The following is a 21,764-nucleotide window of genomic DNA, read 5'->3' as shown; positions in this document are numbered from 1 at the left end:
TGAGGCTCCAAGTCCATTATCACAATCTCCTGCACTTAATTACTGTGCATTGCTGCTGTGGGGCTACCTTCACCAAGATACAGTCTGTTTTTCAAGGCGCTGTTTCTGCAGGCTGTTTAACAATTTATAGTCTCCTACTGTGAAAGAGAGGACCTCTTCATAATGCGACCTGCTAAGCACTGCTGGCAGTTTTGGTGTAGAAAACCACTCCACTCCACTGTTCTCTGAATGTACATGGTTCTGAGGATCGCTTCTGGCACAAGTCAGTTAACATTGAGTGCGTTTACATGCACTTTATAATCTGTAATTCATAATCTGTCTGAGTTTGTCAGTAACTTGTTTAACATTTTGCATGAACATTTTGCAAGTTTACATGAGCAAGTCAGTAATCAGATTTTTGCTTTGCTACCAGCCTGTAGTCTCACAGAATAAGAGAGAATGCAAATGTTTGGTAAAGTCTAAACCCAGAACAGTGTTTTTTTAACTTCACAATCTACATACATCAACTAGGCTTTATTTACATTTCCTGCTCACTGCCCACCTGTTTATAACAAGAAAGCATAACGGCCCACAAGGAAAAAAGTGAAAAAACAGTGTTTATTAAGCTGTATGCAACCGGTTATATTTGTGTTACCATTATGTTTATAAAATGTTTAGAGTTTGATGGTTAAGCACTTGATTAATTTGGCTTACACTGTTTTTTTCACTTATATTTCCTGAATTAACCTGCTTTCACAATTAATATGGAATATTCTCCACTCTGCTTTTAAACGCATTGTTGTCTATTGAATATGTGGGAGGAAAAATGGTCTGTGACTGCATGGCTGTAAATGGAATTGAGCGCAGCGTACGCACAGGGGCATATAATATACATTTCTGATTATTTCAAGTGTACTGCACTTCGACTGAGACTCAGTTTACGTACATGCCAATCACAGATCAGCTAACCTTCTGCCTCCAAATATCCTGGACTCAAGTGCAGGGACCAGTTCACTAATGATTGCTGGCTCCCCCTAAAGTTGGTTTGCAGACCACTTGATGGTGCTTGACAGACCACTGGTGGTTTATACCTCATAGGTTAAAAAACCTGGAACTAGAAGATGAAGATTATTTAAATCTTCATCTTGACATTTTAGAGTCATAAAGTTTTTTTTTTTGGCATATTGTTGGATGCTGTTCACTGTATATCCGGTACTGCAGTCTATCCCAGTCTTTTACGCATTTGCTGACTGAGGAATTAGAGAATACTCAAGTAAGGAGTTTACATAAAAATTCGATTGCCTAGCTAAAATCCAGCTTTATCAGATTTCTTCATAAGATTTTCAGATTTTACTCCTGCCTTAGATATGAGATAAGTGCAGGAATCTGTTTATAATCGGATTTTGAAGTGCATGGAAACAAACTTACTGATCGACATTGCACTCCCTTTATTATTTATAAGGGTCAACAAGTGCCCTCTGTGTTGCTGTATGATCATTTGGTGGTGGCTGATCGTAACCTTGCTCAAAATCCAGCACTAAACACAGTAGAGCTGTTCTCCAATATTTAGGATTTGATTGCCCCCTAACAGATGTCTCGTACAGACAGGGTCCTGCAGGCCTGATCTGTATTGCTGTGAAGTATTACTTGTGTTGAGAATCAATAAGGGAAACTCGCAGGAATGAATCAATAAAGAAAGCGATTCGGAAGCTTGTGCTGAGGCCAGACAGGAGGGGGAGGGCTGAGGAGTCGGGTGGAGGGGTTTAAGCCGAGTCCCAAGAGGGCAGAAGAGAGACTGGAGGCTGTCAACTTTGGCAGTGAAAGCATCTGGCAGGGTCAAAAACTATTGCGCACTGTTCTACAAAGTCTGTTTTCCTCCACATGTGGTCTTACTTAGTGTTTTCCTTAAGCTTTTCTGATCTTCAGTCATAGCCATTTAAAATCCTCATCTGTTTATCTCAGAATGTGTTCCGTTCAATCACAGGAGTTGATTGAAAAGGATTTAAATGTTTATTTTGGACTTTTGAAGTGTTATGGGTGTCATAATTTTAATACATATATTGTGTATATTCTAGCTGTGTATTGGGGATACAAACCTGGCAGCACAATACATATTGTGAAACAGGTAATTAGGAATTTATTATGTTGTGATACTTTAGGCAAGACAAAAGTGTTTTCCTAGATAACTGTCAGAATAAAGTATACCATATGTATTCATATACAAATCTTTGCATAAAGTTATATCTCAGGGGATGGCTTGGGAATGCCAACACCTGTATGACATGGGAGATATTCTTTTAAAAGTGAGGTTTGACAATAGTCAACGTGTTCATGGCAAGACGACATAAATTATTGGTGTTAAAGCGAGACTTTGTAGTGGGAGTCAGATGGATTAGATTCTTTCTATTTCTGAAGTTGTGTGGGCATTTATTCGAGCCACAGGGTATGCAGCCTACAAGGCCTTACCACCAACAGTGGACAGCAGAGCAGTGGGTGGCAATGATTTTGACAGGCGAAAAAAGTGACATTCACAAATTCAATGGGCTGCATGGCAGTTTTCCAACACACTTCTGGGAAGCTGAAGGTGAAGGTGATGGACTGGCCAAGTATGTCTCCAACGTGTCTAACATCCCCCATCTCTGTGATGTCGTCATGGAGGAGGGAGCAACCTGTTCAGCTCTGGTGAATTCCATGCCCAAGAGGTTTAAGGCAGTGCTAGATTTTAATGGTGGTAACTCAAAATATTGACACTTTGTTCACAATTTGGATATGTTCACCGTGAGGTGTACTCGTGTGTAGCCAGCTTTTTAGACTATTATACTATATTAATGACTGTGTTTTAGTTATTTTCAGAAGACTGAAGTAAATCTGTACTGCTGTACATGCTGTACACTGACTACTCTACTGTCTGACTCTACGATATAATCAAATATTTGCAGAAATGAGAGTAGTGTATTAACTTTTGTCGGATACTGTTGTGATCCTACTTTGTTGTGCAGTGCAGCGAAAAGGCCAAAGGCTGTTTTGTTGTTTTGTCTTAATTCCTGGTTTCTTTTCTCCCTCTATTAAATCCTTAAATTCTTCCTCCTCAGCTCTCGGGAGTGACTCAGACTCTCACTGAGTGTGTGGAGTGTTCTCACAGGAAAGTCAGGTGACCTTGAAGAATGTAAGCTTTGGGATTTTTTTTCTTTTTTTGCTTTTTCTGCCTACCTGTGCTTCATTCACACCTCTGCACACTTTGTGTCCATTAAGTCAGATGAATGTGGAGGAGAGATCAGCCCTTACTCATATTGTAACAGAGTTTTTAAAACTGTGCTCTGTAAAACTACAGTTTTATATAAACTAACTTTTATCTGTATCCTGAAAGCTGCAGGTGAAGGCCTGTGCCTGAGCTTCTGGTTTTAATGGGCTCTCTTCTTTATGTCCCTCGCTTTAAATTCTCCATTTGTCCTTGGTTTAAAAGCTTGCTGTGTGTGGATGAGCGTGGTAAGGGGCAGCTGAAAAGACATAAAGAGCTGGCCCGACTTCTAATGCATTCCTTCTCTCTCTCCTTCCCTCTCTCTCTCCATCTCTATCTCACACTCTCCCTTACATTCACATGGCCTGATCTCTCAGAAGGGTTTCCTGCAGAGAGGTGAGTGCAGACTGAACACATTTCATATTAACACAGTGGGCTGTATGAGCTGCTGTGCGTCTCTCTCACTCCCCCCTCTCTCTGTCTGTCTGTCTTTCTTTCTGCCTGCCTGCCTGCCTGCATTATACTGCTGGTGGAGGAAACCTGCAATACAAGTGGCCCCAGAGCTGCTGGTGAGGACATGGGATATGTAGGGATGGACTGGACCGCTTCATTGTCTTTCATTTTACTGAGCCAGATTGATCAGTGCCAATATTCGGTGTGAGACAGTCTGTGATGGGAACACACTGGGAAAGAGAACTGTGTTTAAAAAAAAAAAAAAAAAAAAATCCCTAAAATCATCCAAAAAAGCTCATCATGCTTTGCTGCTTTACATTTGCTCATTTGTGTTTTCTTAATGTAGCTTTTCTTTTATCTGACAGTTGCAGGACAATGCTGTGTTATGGGTCTCAAAATTGTCACTTCAGGTTAGTATTAATAGGCACTGTTTTCCAAAAGCTTTTTTGTTTTACTGTATATAAGAGTGAACATCACATCCCTGTTCACTCCAGTTGTTTTGACGTTTTTAAAGCCAAGAGATGGCTGAAATGGTAGCTTCTACCTTGTTCGCTCTTGTGCTCTTGATGAAATTTGGAGCCAGATCATGTGCAGTAGAGTTTGGAGGTAATGCCATGTGACCACAAAATCCCCATCCATATTTTTTAGTGGCACACCCTCCACCTGGCTCTACACCAGTAGTGTAAACAGTGATTTTAAATGGACTTTTATCAGAAGCAAGAAAACATAGTTACCACACAATTGCGACCTAATCATGCTTTTTTTTGCTTGAATCTTGAGGAATGGCCTTGAGCTTTGAACTATGTTTATACTACCAGGGCTCATTTGACTCAAATCAAGTTTTCAATGAATTTCAATGTAATACAGATCTGATTTCAGTTGTGAAACGGTTCTTTGCAAATCAGATTTGAGTCACTTTCATATAAATAGGAATCTGAACCTCAGGTCGGCTCAATGACAGAAGACCAGTGTCCAGTCTTGATGAGTGATCGGTCTCCTCATTCAAATGTAACTGCAAAGATAATGTTCATAAACTTAGCAATGTGTGAGTGTGGGCTTCAGGAAATGTAATCCACTTCTCTTTAAGAATGTGAAGCACTAAGATAGCTAAATCTGATCTGAATAAAGTAATTAGGAAGACTCAGCCCCAGACAGTTAGTGTTCTCCTCCAAGCATGTTGAGTTATTTGTTGAGGTTCTGCTGGTGGCGGTTAAAAACAGGTGGTGTTTATTTTGTATTTCTACATAGTCAAAATGAAAGCGTAAAGCTGATCTGACTTAAAAATGCTGCGCTTTGTTTTGCTTTGACAGTAGTTGACTATAGCGACAGGGCTGCCACAGAGACCCCCCAAATGAAAATAAATATCTCAATGAAATGGAAAAAATAACCTGAATAAAATAAAAGTACAACAGTGTTGTTAAGAACTTTCCACCACTGATCACAGGTTGGATTTGGGAGAAGTTTAGCAGAAAATTTGATCAAATAGAATTTGAAAATCTAACTTATGAGATATTTTAGTGCACTGCCAGATGACAGGTTCTGAATCCAACCCATGCGGCATTTTGGCTAAAACATTTGCGTCGCAGACTGGCTTGTGCTCATCGACCAGATGGAAGAAGCCTCAGCCCATTTCGAATCACTTGTCCAATGGAAATAAGCTGGTTCCAGTCTGCAGCTCATCGATCCTTCTTCCACTTCCACTAGCAGCATCTCCAAGTGGGACGTCCTCTGAGACGAGAGGTCACACTTCAGTCAACAACCTGAGGAGGCTCAGCTACCCTGCTGCCCACCAACAGCTTGGAGAGAAACAGGGGAGCCTTCCATCCCAGTCGGAGAAGAGGGAAGGGTCCGGCTTATCGCAGCCTGATTAGGCCACTGCTGTGAAAACCCTGATGCTCGGCCTCTCCCTTGATAAGCTCCTGCTATGACCACCTGAGGCGTGACCTTTGATGTTATTAGGAAAGTTCCTCTGCTCGGCTGGTGTTTGGTGGTGCTGTCTGGAGCTCTGTTTGTGAGTTAGGAGTGCTTTTAAAAAAACAAAAAAAGAAATGCTTGTCCTTGTGTTTTACTGGAGTCTGAGCAAATGGAGCAGCTGCCTGCAAGGCAGCCCACAAAGTGAATCACTTTCATATGGTGCTGTTCAGAGTGTTAGTGGTTTGACCGTTTCTTCTGAGGGTATTATGGGCGTGCTGCTCATCATCTTTTAGATTGCCTGGAAAGGGGACGGGAAAGAGCAGCTCTTCAGAAGCTAATCCTGTTTGCTTTCAGTGTCACGAGAAGTGTTGAAATATGCAATGAAAGCCCTATTAGGGCTTAACTACCCAGGCGTATGTAGTTATTGGTTATGGAGGCAATGATTTTTTGCCATTTTTTCCCCATTATATTCCATGTGTAATAAAATGCTTGAGAGAATTGGCATGCATTATGATCTCTCCTGGGTTCTTTTTAGGAATATACAAGGAATATTCAAGAAAGGACTCCATTGCTGCTGTGCAGCTCTGCATGTAATTGTTCTGAATATGTGAGATTTCTGCACTGCAGCACTAAGCTGTGTGGTATCAAAATACTTATAAGCAAATCTGTTCTCTCAGCAGCTATGAGGAGAGGCCACAATACTGGGAACAGTAGTTGAAATGACCGTTTTAAAAACATATTTGAAATCACTGATCAGTTTGGACAAAAACCTAATTAATAATTTGCATTGTTTGTCTCAATAATGCAAAACTTTTATTTGTTCTGGCTGCTGCACTTGCATAGATTTCCTCATTGAGCAGGAGGGAGCGTTTCCCTTTTACACACCGGCCCTCCTCCTCTTCTCCTCGTGAGACATTATATGTAAACAGATGCCATGTTGAGCATTACAAAAACTCCCAGTCAACCAGTGGCTTGTCTCCTCATTAATAGTGTTATCTCTGGTGTAGTCAAGCTAAAAAAAGGCTCAGCATGTGGGTTACAGAACCAAAAACATGCAATGTAAAACACACAAAAAAAAATTAAATTACCAGCTTTCTGTCCATCCAAAACTATCGACTTCAAATGGAGTCAGTAGGCATGTTGTACTCTGTAGTTAGATCTCAATGTTATAACTGTAAAAAAGGAAAGTTTTCTATACATAATACTTTTTGTTTTTTTACACTTTAACAGTTTTCTTTCATCAATTTGATTTAAACAATCACAATAAATATACTCGCTACAGTTTTCTATTCTATCGCAATATATTATATTGCCATCCTTGTATCATGATGCATATCTAGTACATAATTCTGATGTTTGCATAAAATGGCAAATGTAATTTAGTCTTTAGGTGTGGTCTGAGATGCTTGGTCTGGGAGAAGGGGGCGGGTCTTATAATGAATAAGCGTGTTTGGCTTTGCTGCTTATCTATACCGCAGAGACTTTGGTTGCAAATTCGACAACATGGCTGACATTTTTGGCTTCATTTCTTTATAATAGAAAGGACACACAACTAAATTGTAAATCATAGTTTGGGGAAATATATACTTTTTTCTCAACTTACTACAGTCCACACTGTGTGTATGAAGTCAGTTAGTTATTAAAGCATTGGTCTGGTATTGCATAACTGTATAAAATTCTGTTTAGTGTTATATTTTTGAACAAACATACAAATAAACACAATAGACAATATCTCAGTGATCAAATATTAATGGTCATGTCCGTTTATTGTACGATAAGTTCATAATGTAATTATCATGACAGATCTACCATATTGTGCACTGTTATTGCTAGGGGTGGATGTGTGCCATGGGTAATCTGTGATCTGTACGGACACCCCTTCATGGTTCAGAAATCAGGTGAACTGCAGACTGATTGGAAAAAATAAAAAGTGTCAAAGAATCCCAGTACATATTCCTGTCACTACATATGTATTTATGTTTTAAAAACAATTTTTTTTTTTTTGTCTTATTTTTTATTATTTTGATCCAAAAAACGTTTGTGACCTAAAATCCGTGACATCATCTGATCTGCAAACATTGTGATCTATCACACCACTTCACATTCCCGTATACTGCAGTACTATTTTAGGATTTTATGGTATAAAAAAAGTTGGATACTGTCCAACCCTAGCTTGTGCACTATTTTGTGCTGCAGATTTGTCTTCTTTAGGGCTGTCACCGTACAGTGAGCACCTCATAATGTTATCTAATGATGATGCCGCAGCCTAATTTTAATGACAAAGACAAATTTGCTGCTGGTGAGTTTGCAGTAATTACACAATGTTCTCCCAAAACAAACACGCTGTGTTTAAGAGAAATTGCTCTGATTCAGGGTGTTATCAGGGGTATCAGCCGGGTAAGTTTCTGGTTGGGAAAGTGTGTGATTGAGATTAATGGTGCAGAGTGTCAGTATCCGCTCCCATTAGTGAACAATACGGGAACAAGCGGTGCACTTATGCCGGCCTCTTGGGCAGCTTGTTAGAAGATTGATCTGATCCACATCACTGAAGCAGGAGCGGTGGATTTTACTGGCGGTCATCTCACGGCTAATTAGGCCACGCTGGTACTCATTGCTGCATCTGTCACAGCGACTGGATTTAACTGCTGCCACTGTTCGAGCCCTCGAGCGCTTCTGAAACAGTTAAACAGACTAGGCGAACGTGAGGCACAGGCACAGCGAGCGGCTTTCAGGCTCAGCGGCTCAGCGTCGTCTTCTTCAGCTCGGCTGACTGAGTGTTTCTATCTGTGGGATTAGATCGCTGTGTGCCATCCAGAAATGCACACTCCTTCCTGATGCTGGGAAGGCCTGCTGCGGGGGGAAAAATGGAAGTGAGCCATGGCTAATCATTTTAAAGAGACAAGCTGATAAAAAGCATTGTCTCGTAACAGGCTCAGCTCAACGCTCCAGATCAGTTGTTCTGTTTTGACAGTCATTATCAGGTACACATGCTGAGGCTCCTTCATTAATCTTGTCTGAGAACATCATTGTGCTTTTGGAGGACATGCTGTAAACAAATATTTTGGGAGGATGAACGCTTTGACGGTAATAAGATCCATGTCTTTTGCTTTTTTTGAGTCTGTGAAAAGTGAAAGTCTAGGTGGTGCTGTGGTGACTGTGTTTTCTTCTTGCACGTTGGAATGCACGTTGCTGAATGCACGTTGCTGAAGGGAACAGGGATGAATGAGGAATGATTCATGGAAATGTTCTCGCTCATGTTTGAACATGACATATCAAAAGTGATGACACGGACCCACATTATGTGGGTGGATAAAAAAATGACATCCATGTGTTATGTAAGCAAATGGTTCTTGAAATTACTTGGAACATAAAATCAGCTCATTAAAGGTTTCTCAGTGATCGGCTTAAAATGCTGGTTTTGTCATGATCTTGTTTGTTGGCACTTCTGATCTGAAGGTGTTTTTTTTTTTCCTATTAAGTTGAGTTGTTTTGGTCCTCGGCTGGAGAGAAAACTTGCCCAACTGGTTTGGTCTGTACCTTAAGATATTTCAGTTTTGTCCAAACTAAAATAGGGACAGATACAGGATCAAAATTTCTATAGAGTCTATAATTAGGATGCTCTGGGTAGGGCTAGATATCGTTTTAATATTTTCGATGCCGATTCCGATACAATACTTTTAATATAAAATAAAACTTTTTTGATATCTTTTACAATTCTAACAAAGAAACTCATCGACTGTCCTGCTTATAACAATATAAGACAATCTTACTACCAACAAAAGAACATAAAAGACCTTTTTGAAAAAAAAAACCCACTGGGTAAGATTTAAAAATTCTAATCACATCTTAACCTCAAACACCTAATTTAATACATATGTAGTGACGCAAATTTCCCTTATCATGCTAGAAACTTTGTACAACTTTACTCTTTCTGGATGTATAAAACCAAGTGTACACCACAAATGGCCAAATATGTGCTAAAGTGGCAATAAAACCCCAGCAACCAACCAACTAATCGATATCTTTTTCTAAATTGTAAAAAAAAAAAAAAAAAAAAGATAATTAATATTACACAACATATTTATTTAACAGCCGGTATGAGCTCTCATCTCATTTATTAAGAACAAAAATCATTGTTTGTTCTTAAACTACAAATATATTTCCTACGCATATTACTTTATGCATTTCAGTTTTTTTTTAATTCTTTTTTAATTGACAAAATTAAATTAAGTTATATTAATGGTGTCAATCATTTAAAAATGAATTATAATCATGATTTTTTTTATGCTGCTTATTTGATGTATTTTTGAGAGGGGGCAGTAATAATAGTGTAGTGTGGTTTAGATCAGGCAGCTTTTTTACTTAATTATAAAATCTTAGGAGAGAGCACGAGAGTCTAAAATTTCAGCACAGTGGCAATGTGTTTACAATTTGAGTAATCACAGCAAACTTGTGCCTTTGTCACTGTTGGCATTCTCTTCGTTTGGCGCGTTTATGCGCATTTTATTAAAAGAATCAAAAATAGGCACAGAATTGTAGGTTTTTTTTTTTTTAGACCTTTTTGTACTTGGTAATACCGAGACATTTTAGTTGGTACAATACATCAGCCCTAGCTCTAGAGGTCAGCATGCGGCTAACTTTACTATGTAAAGCAGGCAGGACAACGCTTGCTATAACTGCATAATGCTATGCAAATAGAGTCATAACAATACATTTCCATGTCAGTCCACATGCTTCTTTCACTTTAAGTGAAAATTCTTTATCTCTCAGCGTATCCAGAAAAGCATGTTCCTTTGGTGGACTGGAGTGAAGATAAGATGTATAAGCTATGTCTAAGCTATATGTGTTTCGCTTTCTCTTTACAGAGTGAAGAGCTCAGAATCTTCTTTTGTGTCCACCACTGTGCCAAGCCACGATGAGCGCCAGATCAGCCATCAACAAGGAGATCTTCACACCGCACGATGAGCGGATGCTGGCGGCTGTGCAGGTGAAGAGGAGAACAAAGAAGAAGATTCCTTTCTTGGCTACTGGTGGCCAGGGCGACTACACCACCTTCATCTGTCTGTCGGGTAACTCATAATTCTTATAATTGAATCACTTCATCAAAAACATAAATTCTGCTGAATGTCTCACAGCTTTGCTGGCAGGAGGACTGCTGATGAGTCTATGTATTACAGCCTATTAGTGAAGCTAGCTTACAAAATACAGCTGTTACTGAACGATTCATATTATTACATCATTCAAAATGTGGCCTACTAGTCCTTAACACTATCTATAAATAGTGCTAGCATATGACTGCGGAGCCTTGTTTCAGCTTGTAAGTCCATTCTGTTCTGCAGCACCTTGTAGTGTTTAGTCTTTATGAATATTTGAGATGTGACCTGTAGGTGCTCCTCAGTTTGAGTGGGAGCAGGGCAGCTTTTCTGCAGTTCTCGTGGGGAATGTGTGGAGGCTGAATTTTGTTGCACAATGCTAGCAATGATTAACGTTCGGTCCACCTTATCAGCCCTATTGAATAACGGGTAGAAAAATCCTCACTTTCCAGCAAATGCCAACCTCATTTCTCCCTTTAATTCACTGGGTGATTGTTGTTTCAGTGCCAGTGGAACAGCTAAAGCTGTTTAGCTTGGCTTGGCGGCAGACATTTTAAGTGGGTTAACTTCAGCCCAGTAACAATAATGGGTTTCTTTTTGTGTTTATGAAATATGTCCTTACCTCATGTCGTAAATGAGTCTAATGAAGATGAAGCTGCATGTTAATTAATGCTTTCCTAGTTGAGGAAGGACAAAGACCTTCAAATAGAGGTCAGAACCGTTTATTAGCAAAACAGATGCATGTTAATATGAACTTTTAAAAATATGCACCACACTTAATGTGTTAATGCATTCTCCCACATGAAGCGTGAGCAATATGGCAAACAACATACCGGTATATGTATTACAGACATTTGTATTACAATAGTTTCTTAGATTTCTGCGCAAATTAAATGGCTAAAATATCTACATTTAAAGTGCGTCAATTCTTAAATATTTAGAAAATTGGTTTGCAAACAGTTGAATATCTGGTCAAAATTAAGCATATTTATGATCCATGTACTTGATTAGTGCTGACATTTTGATAATACTCGCAATAATGTTGATACGCAGTAATTAAACTTATAATAATTAACTCATTGTCATCATGACTTAAAACAGCGAATCGCAACATCAGCGGTCCTATCTTGTCCTGTCCAAACTTGACTGTTTGCAAACGGTTATTTTTTAAAAAAAAACTAATCCACTCTGCCTCCTTTATTCCTTTCTGTACCTTAGTAATGTTACCTGTTCTCTTTAGGTAATTTTACCGCAGTATTGTATCACTTAATGTTATAGACTCAACTCTAAAGCAAAACAGTGAAATGTATTCGAAAATCAAAGAAATGTATACTCACTGTATGTACATACAGTAAATACATACAGTACATACTGCATACTGTTGTGATAAAGGTATTCAGCTCTGTTCTATATGCCTCCTGTCCAGGTCTTAATGAAGCACAGCCAAGTACAGCTTGTTCACTCTCTTCATTTCTAGAATAATTCTATTTTATCGGTATAAAGCTCTGGTGATTACAAGCTGGCCTTTCTAAGTAACTTCAGATGTAATCGTGACCATGTTTGTGGAGCAGGCTTCGGTTAAAGTCTGGGATTCTTTAGAAATCCATTGCTTCTGTTTCCATCATTTTCAAGGCTGAACTAGAGTGAATTGACTCTCAGTGGTAACCTCGCCATCTGCTTTAATAGAAAGAAAAAAACGAGGCCTGGCTTTCTGACTTGTTGTAAAAGTTTGATTTAGCTGGGAGGTAGGCCTGATGAGGGATGAGAATGTGAAGGCTGAGTCATGTTGATTTTCACAGTTTGGATTAAAGTCTTATTTAAGAATGTTTCAAATTTGAAGATGGTTTATCTAAATGAACATGTAATGTCTCAGTTATCTATAAAAAGCTGTTCCGTTGTACAAATAAGTAAAAAAAATAATTATTTCTGTCACTCATTCTTTTAAGACTACAGTAGTTTGATTAGAATGCAGTGTCTGGTTGCAGTTTTCTACGGAAGGGTTTTAGACTTGGCAAAACGTGTGGTGCATCCATCATAGAAACAAATGGAGCTGGACAGTCGCTGTTGGTGCAGTTTGGTGTGTTTTATTTGGTCTATTTCACTTACAGTGCAGAAGCGCTTACTCAGGGAAACTGCATTTGCCAGCATGGAAGTGAGTCTGACATCTTCAAATAAAGTGATTTTTCAGTAAAGCTGTAGCTGCAGTGTGAGGACTTAGCTTTTTACTTTTTAACTGTTGCATGAAACAATCTTAAATGTATTTTTGACTTGCTTTTCAAAAAAAAAGTAATTGCAAAACTACTAGTTAAAAATAGTGATTAAACATTTTTAATATTTCAGGAGACATACTAACAATGCATAGCCCATTTGCCATAGCAGTGCTATTTTAATCATGAATTTTCCTCAACATCGCTATTGTAGTCATACATTTAGCTAGCTAGCTGTCTCAGCATAAACTTACCTCAGTAGAGCTATTTAAAGCATAAATTCACCTCTGTTCTAGCTAGATGCGTGTACATTTACATGGAGAAAGACATAGTTACCGGAATTGCGATTTTACACTTTGAACTGTAGATGGTTTTAGATTGCTTTCATCAGCAAATCCTTTTACTTATTTAAGAATATTTGGTTCTTTCTCTCCTATGGTCCAGAAGAAGCAGTCAGTGATGGTCATTTGCTTTGATGTCAAGCACAAAGAAAGAGGTGATTTTTGTGGAATAGGACAGTGTGCTGGGTGAATTCCAAGTTTTCCACCATCAAAAGACCACAGTCCACTTTGGCTTTGATCAGTGTTTCGATACGGTCACCCTGTTCTGGGCTGAGTAGTCTTTAGTCATTAAGCTGAGCTGAGCTGGAGCTCAGTCTGAGCTAGATAAAACACAAGCCTTTTAATTATTTATGAGTTAAACAATGTTAGACCCAACCCATCCAACAACAACACCTGAAATACACACAAAGGCAGTTTTTCATTCAGAAAGTATATAATATATCAGTTTATGAAGTGTGTGTGAACTGTGAATGTGATCAGAATCTAGAGATGGATTTATAAAAGTCACAAGAACTTCCAAAGAACTGTCCAAAATCACCATTTTTTACTTTCCGTCTTCAGAAACATAAAATATTAATATTTAATGTTCAAAACATACATGACTGAACCTATAGTAGTAATAAACATTGTTAAATGGTTAAGTAATGTCTCAACTAATTATTAATTGACACAAGTTATATTATTAAACATTTCTAAATTTTAACTGATAATTCGAGTGTTGGGGCATTAGTTAAAATAATTGTAATTGTTAGTAACCACTTACCTAGTGTAAATAAATAATGAATTATTAAATAGTTAGTAATGATAGTGAACCCCTATTGTAACGTTTTACCGAAATATTTAAATATTCAATATTTTAAAACATAATTTTGTTCTTTAAAACCCATTCCTACCTCTGAGTCTGTTTTTAAGCAGATTTCAGATGCTGGTCTTTTTTTATAATGGTGTGTGTTGGCAGGCACTGAAACAGTGTCTCAGGGTAATTAATTATCCCAAGATAATTATATAGAGTTAATTAAATTTAGAAAAAAAAATCGTCACTTTGCAGGCAGGAGGTTATTTTTAACCCCTTATAGAAAAAAGCCATTTATTTTCCCCCACTTTCCCCCTCCCCTCGTGTCCTTTCAGGAACTTATCTTGCCTATAAGAGTTCAGAAGTCTCTGAAATGTTCAGTTTGAATGGATAAATAAGAAAAGAATTTAACTATTTAAATTGTTCTAAAAAGAAAACATTATCTTAAAAAAAAGCTCTTATACTGTATTGTCCAAGGAGATCTTTTATTCCTCTGCTGAAAAAAAAACTATCCTACTCCATGTAGCAAAGGTTTTTTTTGTAAAATTTTCCCCATAGGAATGGATGGGGTACAAAAGTTTTGGCACCTCTTCTTGAGGCTTTAATTTCCAGCGGCGCACATGCTCGCTGTACAGCCTTTCACTTGTGACCTTGTGGTCAAAAGCTCCCCCTTCTTCCCAACCACGGTCCAAAACACACACCGGCTCCAGAGTAGCCTGGCTTAAGCAAGATAACCCAGAGGAAATGAGGAGCAGATTGCCTGGCAGTGCTTGGCTCTCTCTCATCCACCACCACCCTGAAATGCAGCCAAATCAATGAGCAGCAGCCCTGTCTGTAAATGTACCTCCAACTCCGGGCATCCTTACAGCAGAGCCACCCAGTCCCTTCACCAGATTGCCTGATATGTATTGTATTTCTGGACTTTGATACAGACGCAGTCTATTAGGCATGCGAGCTCTGGGTCATGTGTGTGCATTGATCTGAATAATTATAGCTAGAGGGTGCTAGTCAAGCAAGTGACAAGCAGGAGTCAAGATGGTGACCGTATGGAAAATGCAAGTATAAAAATTTGTTTTTATTTTATTTAGACAACATGCATATAGTGGCATTTCAAGCCTGTTACGCATTCCAAATTAAACTGGGACTGTAAAACATTGACAATTTTGCTATATTGCCATTCCTTCTCATTGCACATTACAGATGTTTATCTCTTAATACATGTAGCAGTAAGGGACATAAAGTGTATCAGTGTAGATAATGAAAAAAACACTGGTTATTTGTAGGGCAGCTTGTTAAACACTTGATGATAAACCATGAGTAACCTACATTGTGTGATTTAACAACCCCCTACTTTTACTGACAAATAGAGAATGTAGTTTACTACTGAAATGACACAATGACATAATGGACATACTGATAGATAGACATGTAGATGGACAGACGAATTATATGGACAAAAGTATTAAAACACCTGTTCATTCATTGCGTCTTTTGAAATCAAAGATATTAAAAGCAGAAGACCCACAATTTTGTCCATGTAGTGTGTATACAAATAAATGCAGGTAAAGACATTATCAGTGATCAGTGATTTTATTTAGCCATTGATTTTGGAAAGTAATACCCAATATGATCTACTTACTGTACATTAAAGGTGGACGATATGGCCCTAAAATATTATTATAAGATTTCATGCTATTTTTGCCATAACGATACTCTTGGTGATATCGCAAAACACTGAATTAAAAAAATAATTTCAAGAATACACTACTGCAACAAAATGAAAATTAAATGTATTATTGCATATGATATAATATAGCACACCCCTAACTGATATATTGAAAAAAACAAGAATTCTATCAGATTTGTAACAGAAGTCAATGATCCAGAATGTCATGATACTAACAATACACTTAAAATATCTCCATATATCCACAATTGAAGTAAAATAAATGATACTGGACATCTGTCTCTAGTATATATATATATACTAGGAACAGTGTGCATTTTTCTTTTGCAAAAAAGCACCTTTGTGATAATTAGGGGTGGGTGATATGGCACTATATTTCAGGGTATAATATAATTCAATATATTCAAAAACTTTTAGGATATTATTGCATACGATACGATATGGCACACCCCTACTGTACATTATGGAACATTTCACAGTACTCACATTAGGTAATGTGTGCATCATGTGATTTTGCATTGCCTTTTTAAAAATGCTTAAATGTTCCTCTGAACAATGTTGGCTTGAAGGTAGCATACGTTGCTCTAATATCTCATTGTACATTTCCACAAGTGTACTGACAAAGCTCTGTAGCGTGACAGACCCATGCTTTTAGACTTGTTGCTGCTGCAATTAGCAATTAAACATGCACCAGGTCAAATTGACCCGGGAACACCATGTCTGTTGCTGACAAATGAACATAATAGGAGGGTTTAATTGGTTTAATGTTATAATTCACTGTCTAGGGAGTAATATTCAGATCCCTTTCAGTGTTCCTTTAAACAACATAGTTTTTTAAATAGTTAAATCCTCTGACCATCTTTGACCCTCATAAACTCAGCCTTTCATGGATAATGCTTTTGCATCAAATCCTGATTAAAACCTCATTATTGGTCATAAATTGCTGCTGAAATACAGGAATGGAAGTATATTAACAAATAAAAGTAAGTTGACCAGACAAAACATAAAATATCTCGGATTCATACTGTTTCATACTGTTGGCAATGAAATGAGCCCAGGTTCATTTAATGTATAAAGCTAAATAGCATTTTCTGTACTGTCCCAACTTTTTTCTAATTTGTGTTTGTAGCTTGAATCTATTGATATTAACTTGTGTGTTATATTGATTTCTTTGCTTTTACTGCTCATTTGCATAAGCTTGGCTATAGGCAACCACAGAATGTAAGTAACTCACTTACTCTTTGTGGTCACACACTATTGATTGATGTAGCAGCAGGAGATAGACGGCCGTCTGGTGTGGAGCACGCTGTTAAATTCATCTGCTTAGCATTACGGAAAGTGAGCGGAGCAGTGACCTTGATGGCCTGGACTGATGAATTACCTGGCCCTGATCTTTATTATTCACATGCTCTCACATACAGCGCTCAGCCTGGCTTATGCACCACAGATGGATGGGCAATAGATGGATATTTATGTAGATTATAAATGCTCACTGGGGAAGCAGATTTCTGCATTATAAATAAAGCATTCTGTGGGAAAGGCAAACAAAAAGTGTGAGAAAACTGTGCAAGACTGGGCATGTGTTTCAAAGGAAACCAATATAAAACTGCATATTTTGATATATATTAGCTAGCCTTTAATAATACAGGGTGTTTTCGCACATTGAAGTTCAGACCCAGGTGCTTCTATTTTACACTGTACAATTGATCTGGTTAGTTATGGATTCACATTGCAGTTTAACAAGCACACAAATGATCTTTGTCTGTTATAATAGAGCGACCGATCATTAATTTCAGGAATCAATAATAATATTGATCACCGATTGTCTTTCAACACAATTAGCCAATTTCCAGTAACAATTGAGGGTGAAGCTTGTAACCACATTTCCAGGCAAACGTAGTAATGCATCATGTTGCAAGGCTTTTGTAATGTTTCATTCATTGTCTCTTACTATTCTGAGAGTTCCTGAGCTGAACTGTACTGTGGAGCCCAGATGCTCGCTGTACTGGGTTGAGTGAGGTAGTCTTGAGAGGGGTATCCAGTTAGTGGCAGTAAAATATTACTCTGTTTTCTTCAAGATATGTTACTTTTATAAGCCACCAGATTGATTCTATAGATTCTATCTGCACACGGAGTTGATTTTAATGGGTTTCTGCAGCTGTTTGTGAAGTTAAATAATGAACTGTAGTGTCATTCAGCAGCTTACAAAATATGTATAAACCAGCACTCAGGATTGGTTGCATATTTGGGCTGAAAAATATCTGATACTGATATCTGTAACCAATGCTGACCAGGATCCTTCTGATATCTTAGTAATATACTGTTGTCTCACCCTCACCACCTATGTATACTTGATGCAGATAGTGTGTAGAGCTTTGTACAACTAGAGGTTTGTGTAAAAATGCATATTTCTTAGCTACTATACTACTATAATATTATGGCAGTACTGCCAGCAGAACCAGTGTCAGGCTCAGTACTCTAGACTAGTTTAAATTTGCCAAATAAATGTCCTTACAATTTAACTGCAATTTGTTAAAATATTTAAACCATTCTGACTCAGTATGATCTGGATTTCATGCATTTCACGTTTTTTGGATTATGTTGGTTCTTTGTTCCAAACTATGGTCTAAGCATTGGTACATGGGCACTTTTTTATGATTTGGTCAAAATCTCTGGGATGCGCTCTTCTCTGGGACACAAATCTTCTTTAAAAGGGATTCTTGTGGCAATCTCTCTTAGCTCTGTTTATAGAACAGGAACCACATGTCGTCTTCCCTGCCTCTTCAGCGGTGGTCTGGAATAGCTTACAGCACTGGGCCGATGACTGGCAGCTAAGAAGGGATTTGTATTCATCAGACGCTCTGCCTCAGCTTGATCTGCCTGGCCGTACATCATGTTGCTCTTTGACTGAGGTGTGTGTTATCTGCTGTCGCAATCCCCTCTACCACGGGGCTGCAGCTAGCAGCCAAGAATGCTCCTTTTGACTGTTTCAAGATCCACCTCCCTCGTCCAGAGAAAGGTCAGGCTGACCTGGAATGAGCTCAGACGGAGACCCTGCGTGAATATGGGATAATGTTCATAAGCGGAATGAGTCACTGTCTCGAGTCTTGACCTGCATATACTGACTCTTCACCCAGCAGGTGTCACTAACCCTGCCCGTCAGGGATCTGGCCCATCACTCCACTTCAGTGGCTGTAAATGGATCAGGTGTGTGCTAATGTGCAGCAGGTGGAGGTCTGTGACATGAGTAAGTCATTTTCTTGGCTAAGAGCCAGCCCATTGAGGCTTTGAGATGGTTTGTTGAGGGTGTGGAGTTATCAGCTCTGAATGCTGTGACTTTAGCGATTGCTCTTTGTCTGAATTATCCTTTTTTTTATCTGATCCTGTAGTTTTTGTGATATTGAGACTATTTAGTTTTAGATTTTTAGTTAAACATATTACATATATTCTTAACACCCAACCAACCACAGCAACGCTTGACACAGTAGTAACGATGGTGAAGCATCATAGTAACCACATAAATGAAATACCATAGCCACCGCTTTGCAACATCCTAGACTAGCACATACGTATGACACAAATAGCAATACCCTAGCACCCACCTAAAACAACCTAGCTATACCATAGCATCCACCTAGCAACACTTTAGTATGCATGTGTCAAATATGTAGTAACACCACATCAACAATCTGGCAACACTGTGGTGTCCATCAACTACAATCATTTAGCAACACCATAGCAACAATTACGTGTATCATGGAACCACTTTCCAACAACAAATTGCAGTGTCACATCAGCCATATGGAAAACTATAGTCACAACTTTGCAGCCCCAAACACCCACCTGAAACAACCTAGCAACACCATAGCATCCACCTAGCAACATTTTAGAATGCATTTGTCAAGTATGTAGCAACACAACATCAATAGTCTTGGATACTACAGCAACCCTTTAGCAAGAGCTTAGTGATCTTGTTACAGTGTCAAAGCAAGCATGTGGAATATCATAGTCGCAACACCCTAGCGACCACCTGAAACACTCAAACACCAAAGCATCACTTCCATTTAGCATCACTATAGAATCCACCTATTAGGCAACACCAAATCAACAATGTGGAATATCATAACCACCACTTAGAAACACCCCAGTAGCCATATTGCAGCGCCACAGCCTAACCACTGCTTGGAAGAGAGAGTCACTTAAGCTGCAGCAATATTCCATGTTTCCCTCAGTAATGCAGTTTTCTAACTTTCTCTTCTATCAGGTGTGATACATATGTAGCTGCTTTCACAGCACAGAGGAAAGTGAATGAAACAGCTTTTCTGCTGGTTGAGGCTCTGAAGCTTCTGGAACTTTTTTTTAATTGGGAAACGGACTGAAACTGGTCTGAGGTGGTTCTGAGATGCTGCTGCTGACTTTTCTCAAGCACCTGTTATGATACGTGTGCTGTGTGGGTGGTAGAGCAGCTCTGTTGATAAACTGGGGAGTTTTCACTATTCTCTGGAGAGCTTTACGATCACTAACAGTACATCAGCCAAAAAATTCATGCAGATTGAATGAATAACATTTCTGCAAAGACTACACCAGTAATTTCACAGAAAAATGTCTGCAACACACACACGCACACACGCACATGTACACTTAATATATAGATAATGTCTATATTGCTTTCCTTTGGACCCTTTGTTAATTATTCCTCTGTTAATCCTACTGCAATTCCCAAACTATTGGGGATTATTTGGTAATCAGTTGGTTTAACATATTTCATTACTGTATGGCCTATTCAAAGTAATGTTTTTAATTCTTTGCTTAAATAATGTTATTAGTTAATTACTTTAGACACACCAAGATACGTACCATTTATAACAATTAGAGGGACAGTTTCCAAACAAATTATGCTAAATGGAGATTTTCCATAGTCAGGGACTAGGCTTAATCCTTGTCTTGGAAACCAACTTTGTAGATTTCAATTAATTGTATTGTGTTGTATCATATTATGGTTTGAGTTTTCAAAATAAACACATCATAAGAGCTGCATTAATGCCTTGAATATCAGCAAACTTAAACAGCATTACCTGCATGCCACAACAGAGGGAGCTCCTTATTCTGCAGACTTTGATCATGTGACACATAAACAGACTAGTTCGAGGTAAAACATTGTATAATTTTTTTATGTTTAATAAATGTAATAAAAGTATTTAACTGCTTTTTCTTAAAATAAAAAACAAACAATGCAATAAATGTGTTTGATGTTCAGTATTTATTTTTCACCCAAAAATAATTTGAATGCATATAACTATTCATTTATCGTTTTTCATTTCGATATTGGTATATCCAACAACATTATCGTACATTGCATTTTTTGTCCATAGTGTGCACTCCTTGGTCCTCTAATGTATCATGTTAATAACTGGAATGCATGGAAAACCACCACATTCTCCAGTTTGAGAACCACTCTTGATTTTGCATTGGTTTCTGCAGTTCTGAAGCGTTCTCTACCTATATCTCATCTTGGAATTTGGTGCTCAAGCGATTCATGTAGGGTTATCCAGTAATTCTGTCAATCTTATGTCCTTTTTCAGACCTGTTTGGTCTCTCAGGTGCTCAGGACATCCCTCTAATCCTGTAATTGTCAAATAGTGCTGAAAGGCATGATTGTAATCTCCAATTTGCCTTTTTCTTGGCTGTGTTCCCTGAGGTCGGACAGAAATCGGGTCTGCAGTGCCAGCATAAAGTTGTGCGGTCAGACAGTGTGTTGTTGTATTTTGCTGGAGTTTGCCCGAGTTGAAGTTTTTACAGTGACTTTATAGTGAGCTGTATTAATTCTTATCGATTTCTACAGAAGCAACAGAGTTTTCCCTGCTATACGTGTCACACTGGTCATTAGGAGGGGAATGTACTGGTAATTGAGAATGAAGCAATTAAGAAAGCATGAAAGGTGGCCCATATATCATCCCTAGAAAATGGCATGTTGCCATCATGCAAGTCAAGGATGTGTGAGTGCTCTGGCTACATATGTGCAAATGAAGGATGCTCTGTAAAGCTTATGCTGACAGAAC

At 38.4% G+C, this 21,764-nt stretch overlaps 1 protein-coding gene across 1 annotated transcript in view; it reads left to right on the top strand.

Moving 5' to 3' along the window:
• Window positions 1-21,764, top strand: part of stxbp6 (syntaxin binding protein 6 (amisyn)) — a 101,782-nt gene that overhangs the window by 9,359 nt on the left and 70,659 nt on the right. Inside the window, exon 2 of the mRNA XM_022673069.2 lies at window positions 10,450-10,653. Within this exon, the coding sequence (XP_022528790.2) occupies window positions 10,500-10,653 (154 nt within the window). The 5' untranslated portion in view covers window positions 10,450-10,499. The remainder of the gene's footprint in view (window positions 1-10,449; window positions 10,654-21,764) is intronic.

Source organism: Astyanax mexicanus, chromosome 14 (assembly GCF_023375975.1).
Source record: "Astyanax mexicanus isolate ESR-SI-001 chromosome 14, AstMex3_surface, whole genome shotgun sequence".
NCBI classification, from domain to species: Eukaryota; Metazoa; Chordata; class Actinopteri; order Characiformes; family Acestrorhamphidae; genus Astyanax; species Astyanax mexicanus.
The sequence above is the reverse complement of the archived record's forward strand: the minus strand, read 5'-3'. Positions and strand labels throughout refer to the sequence as shown.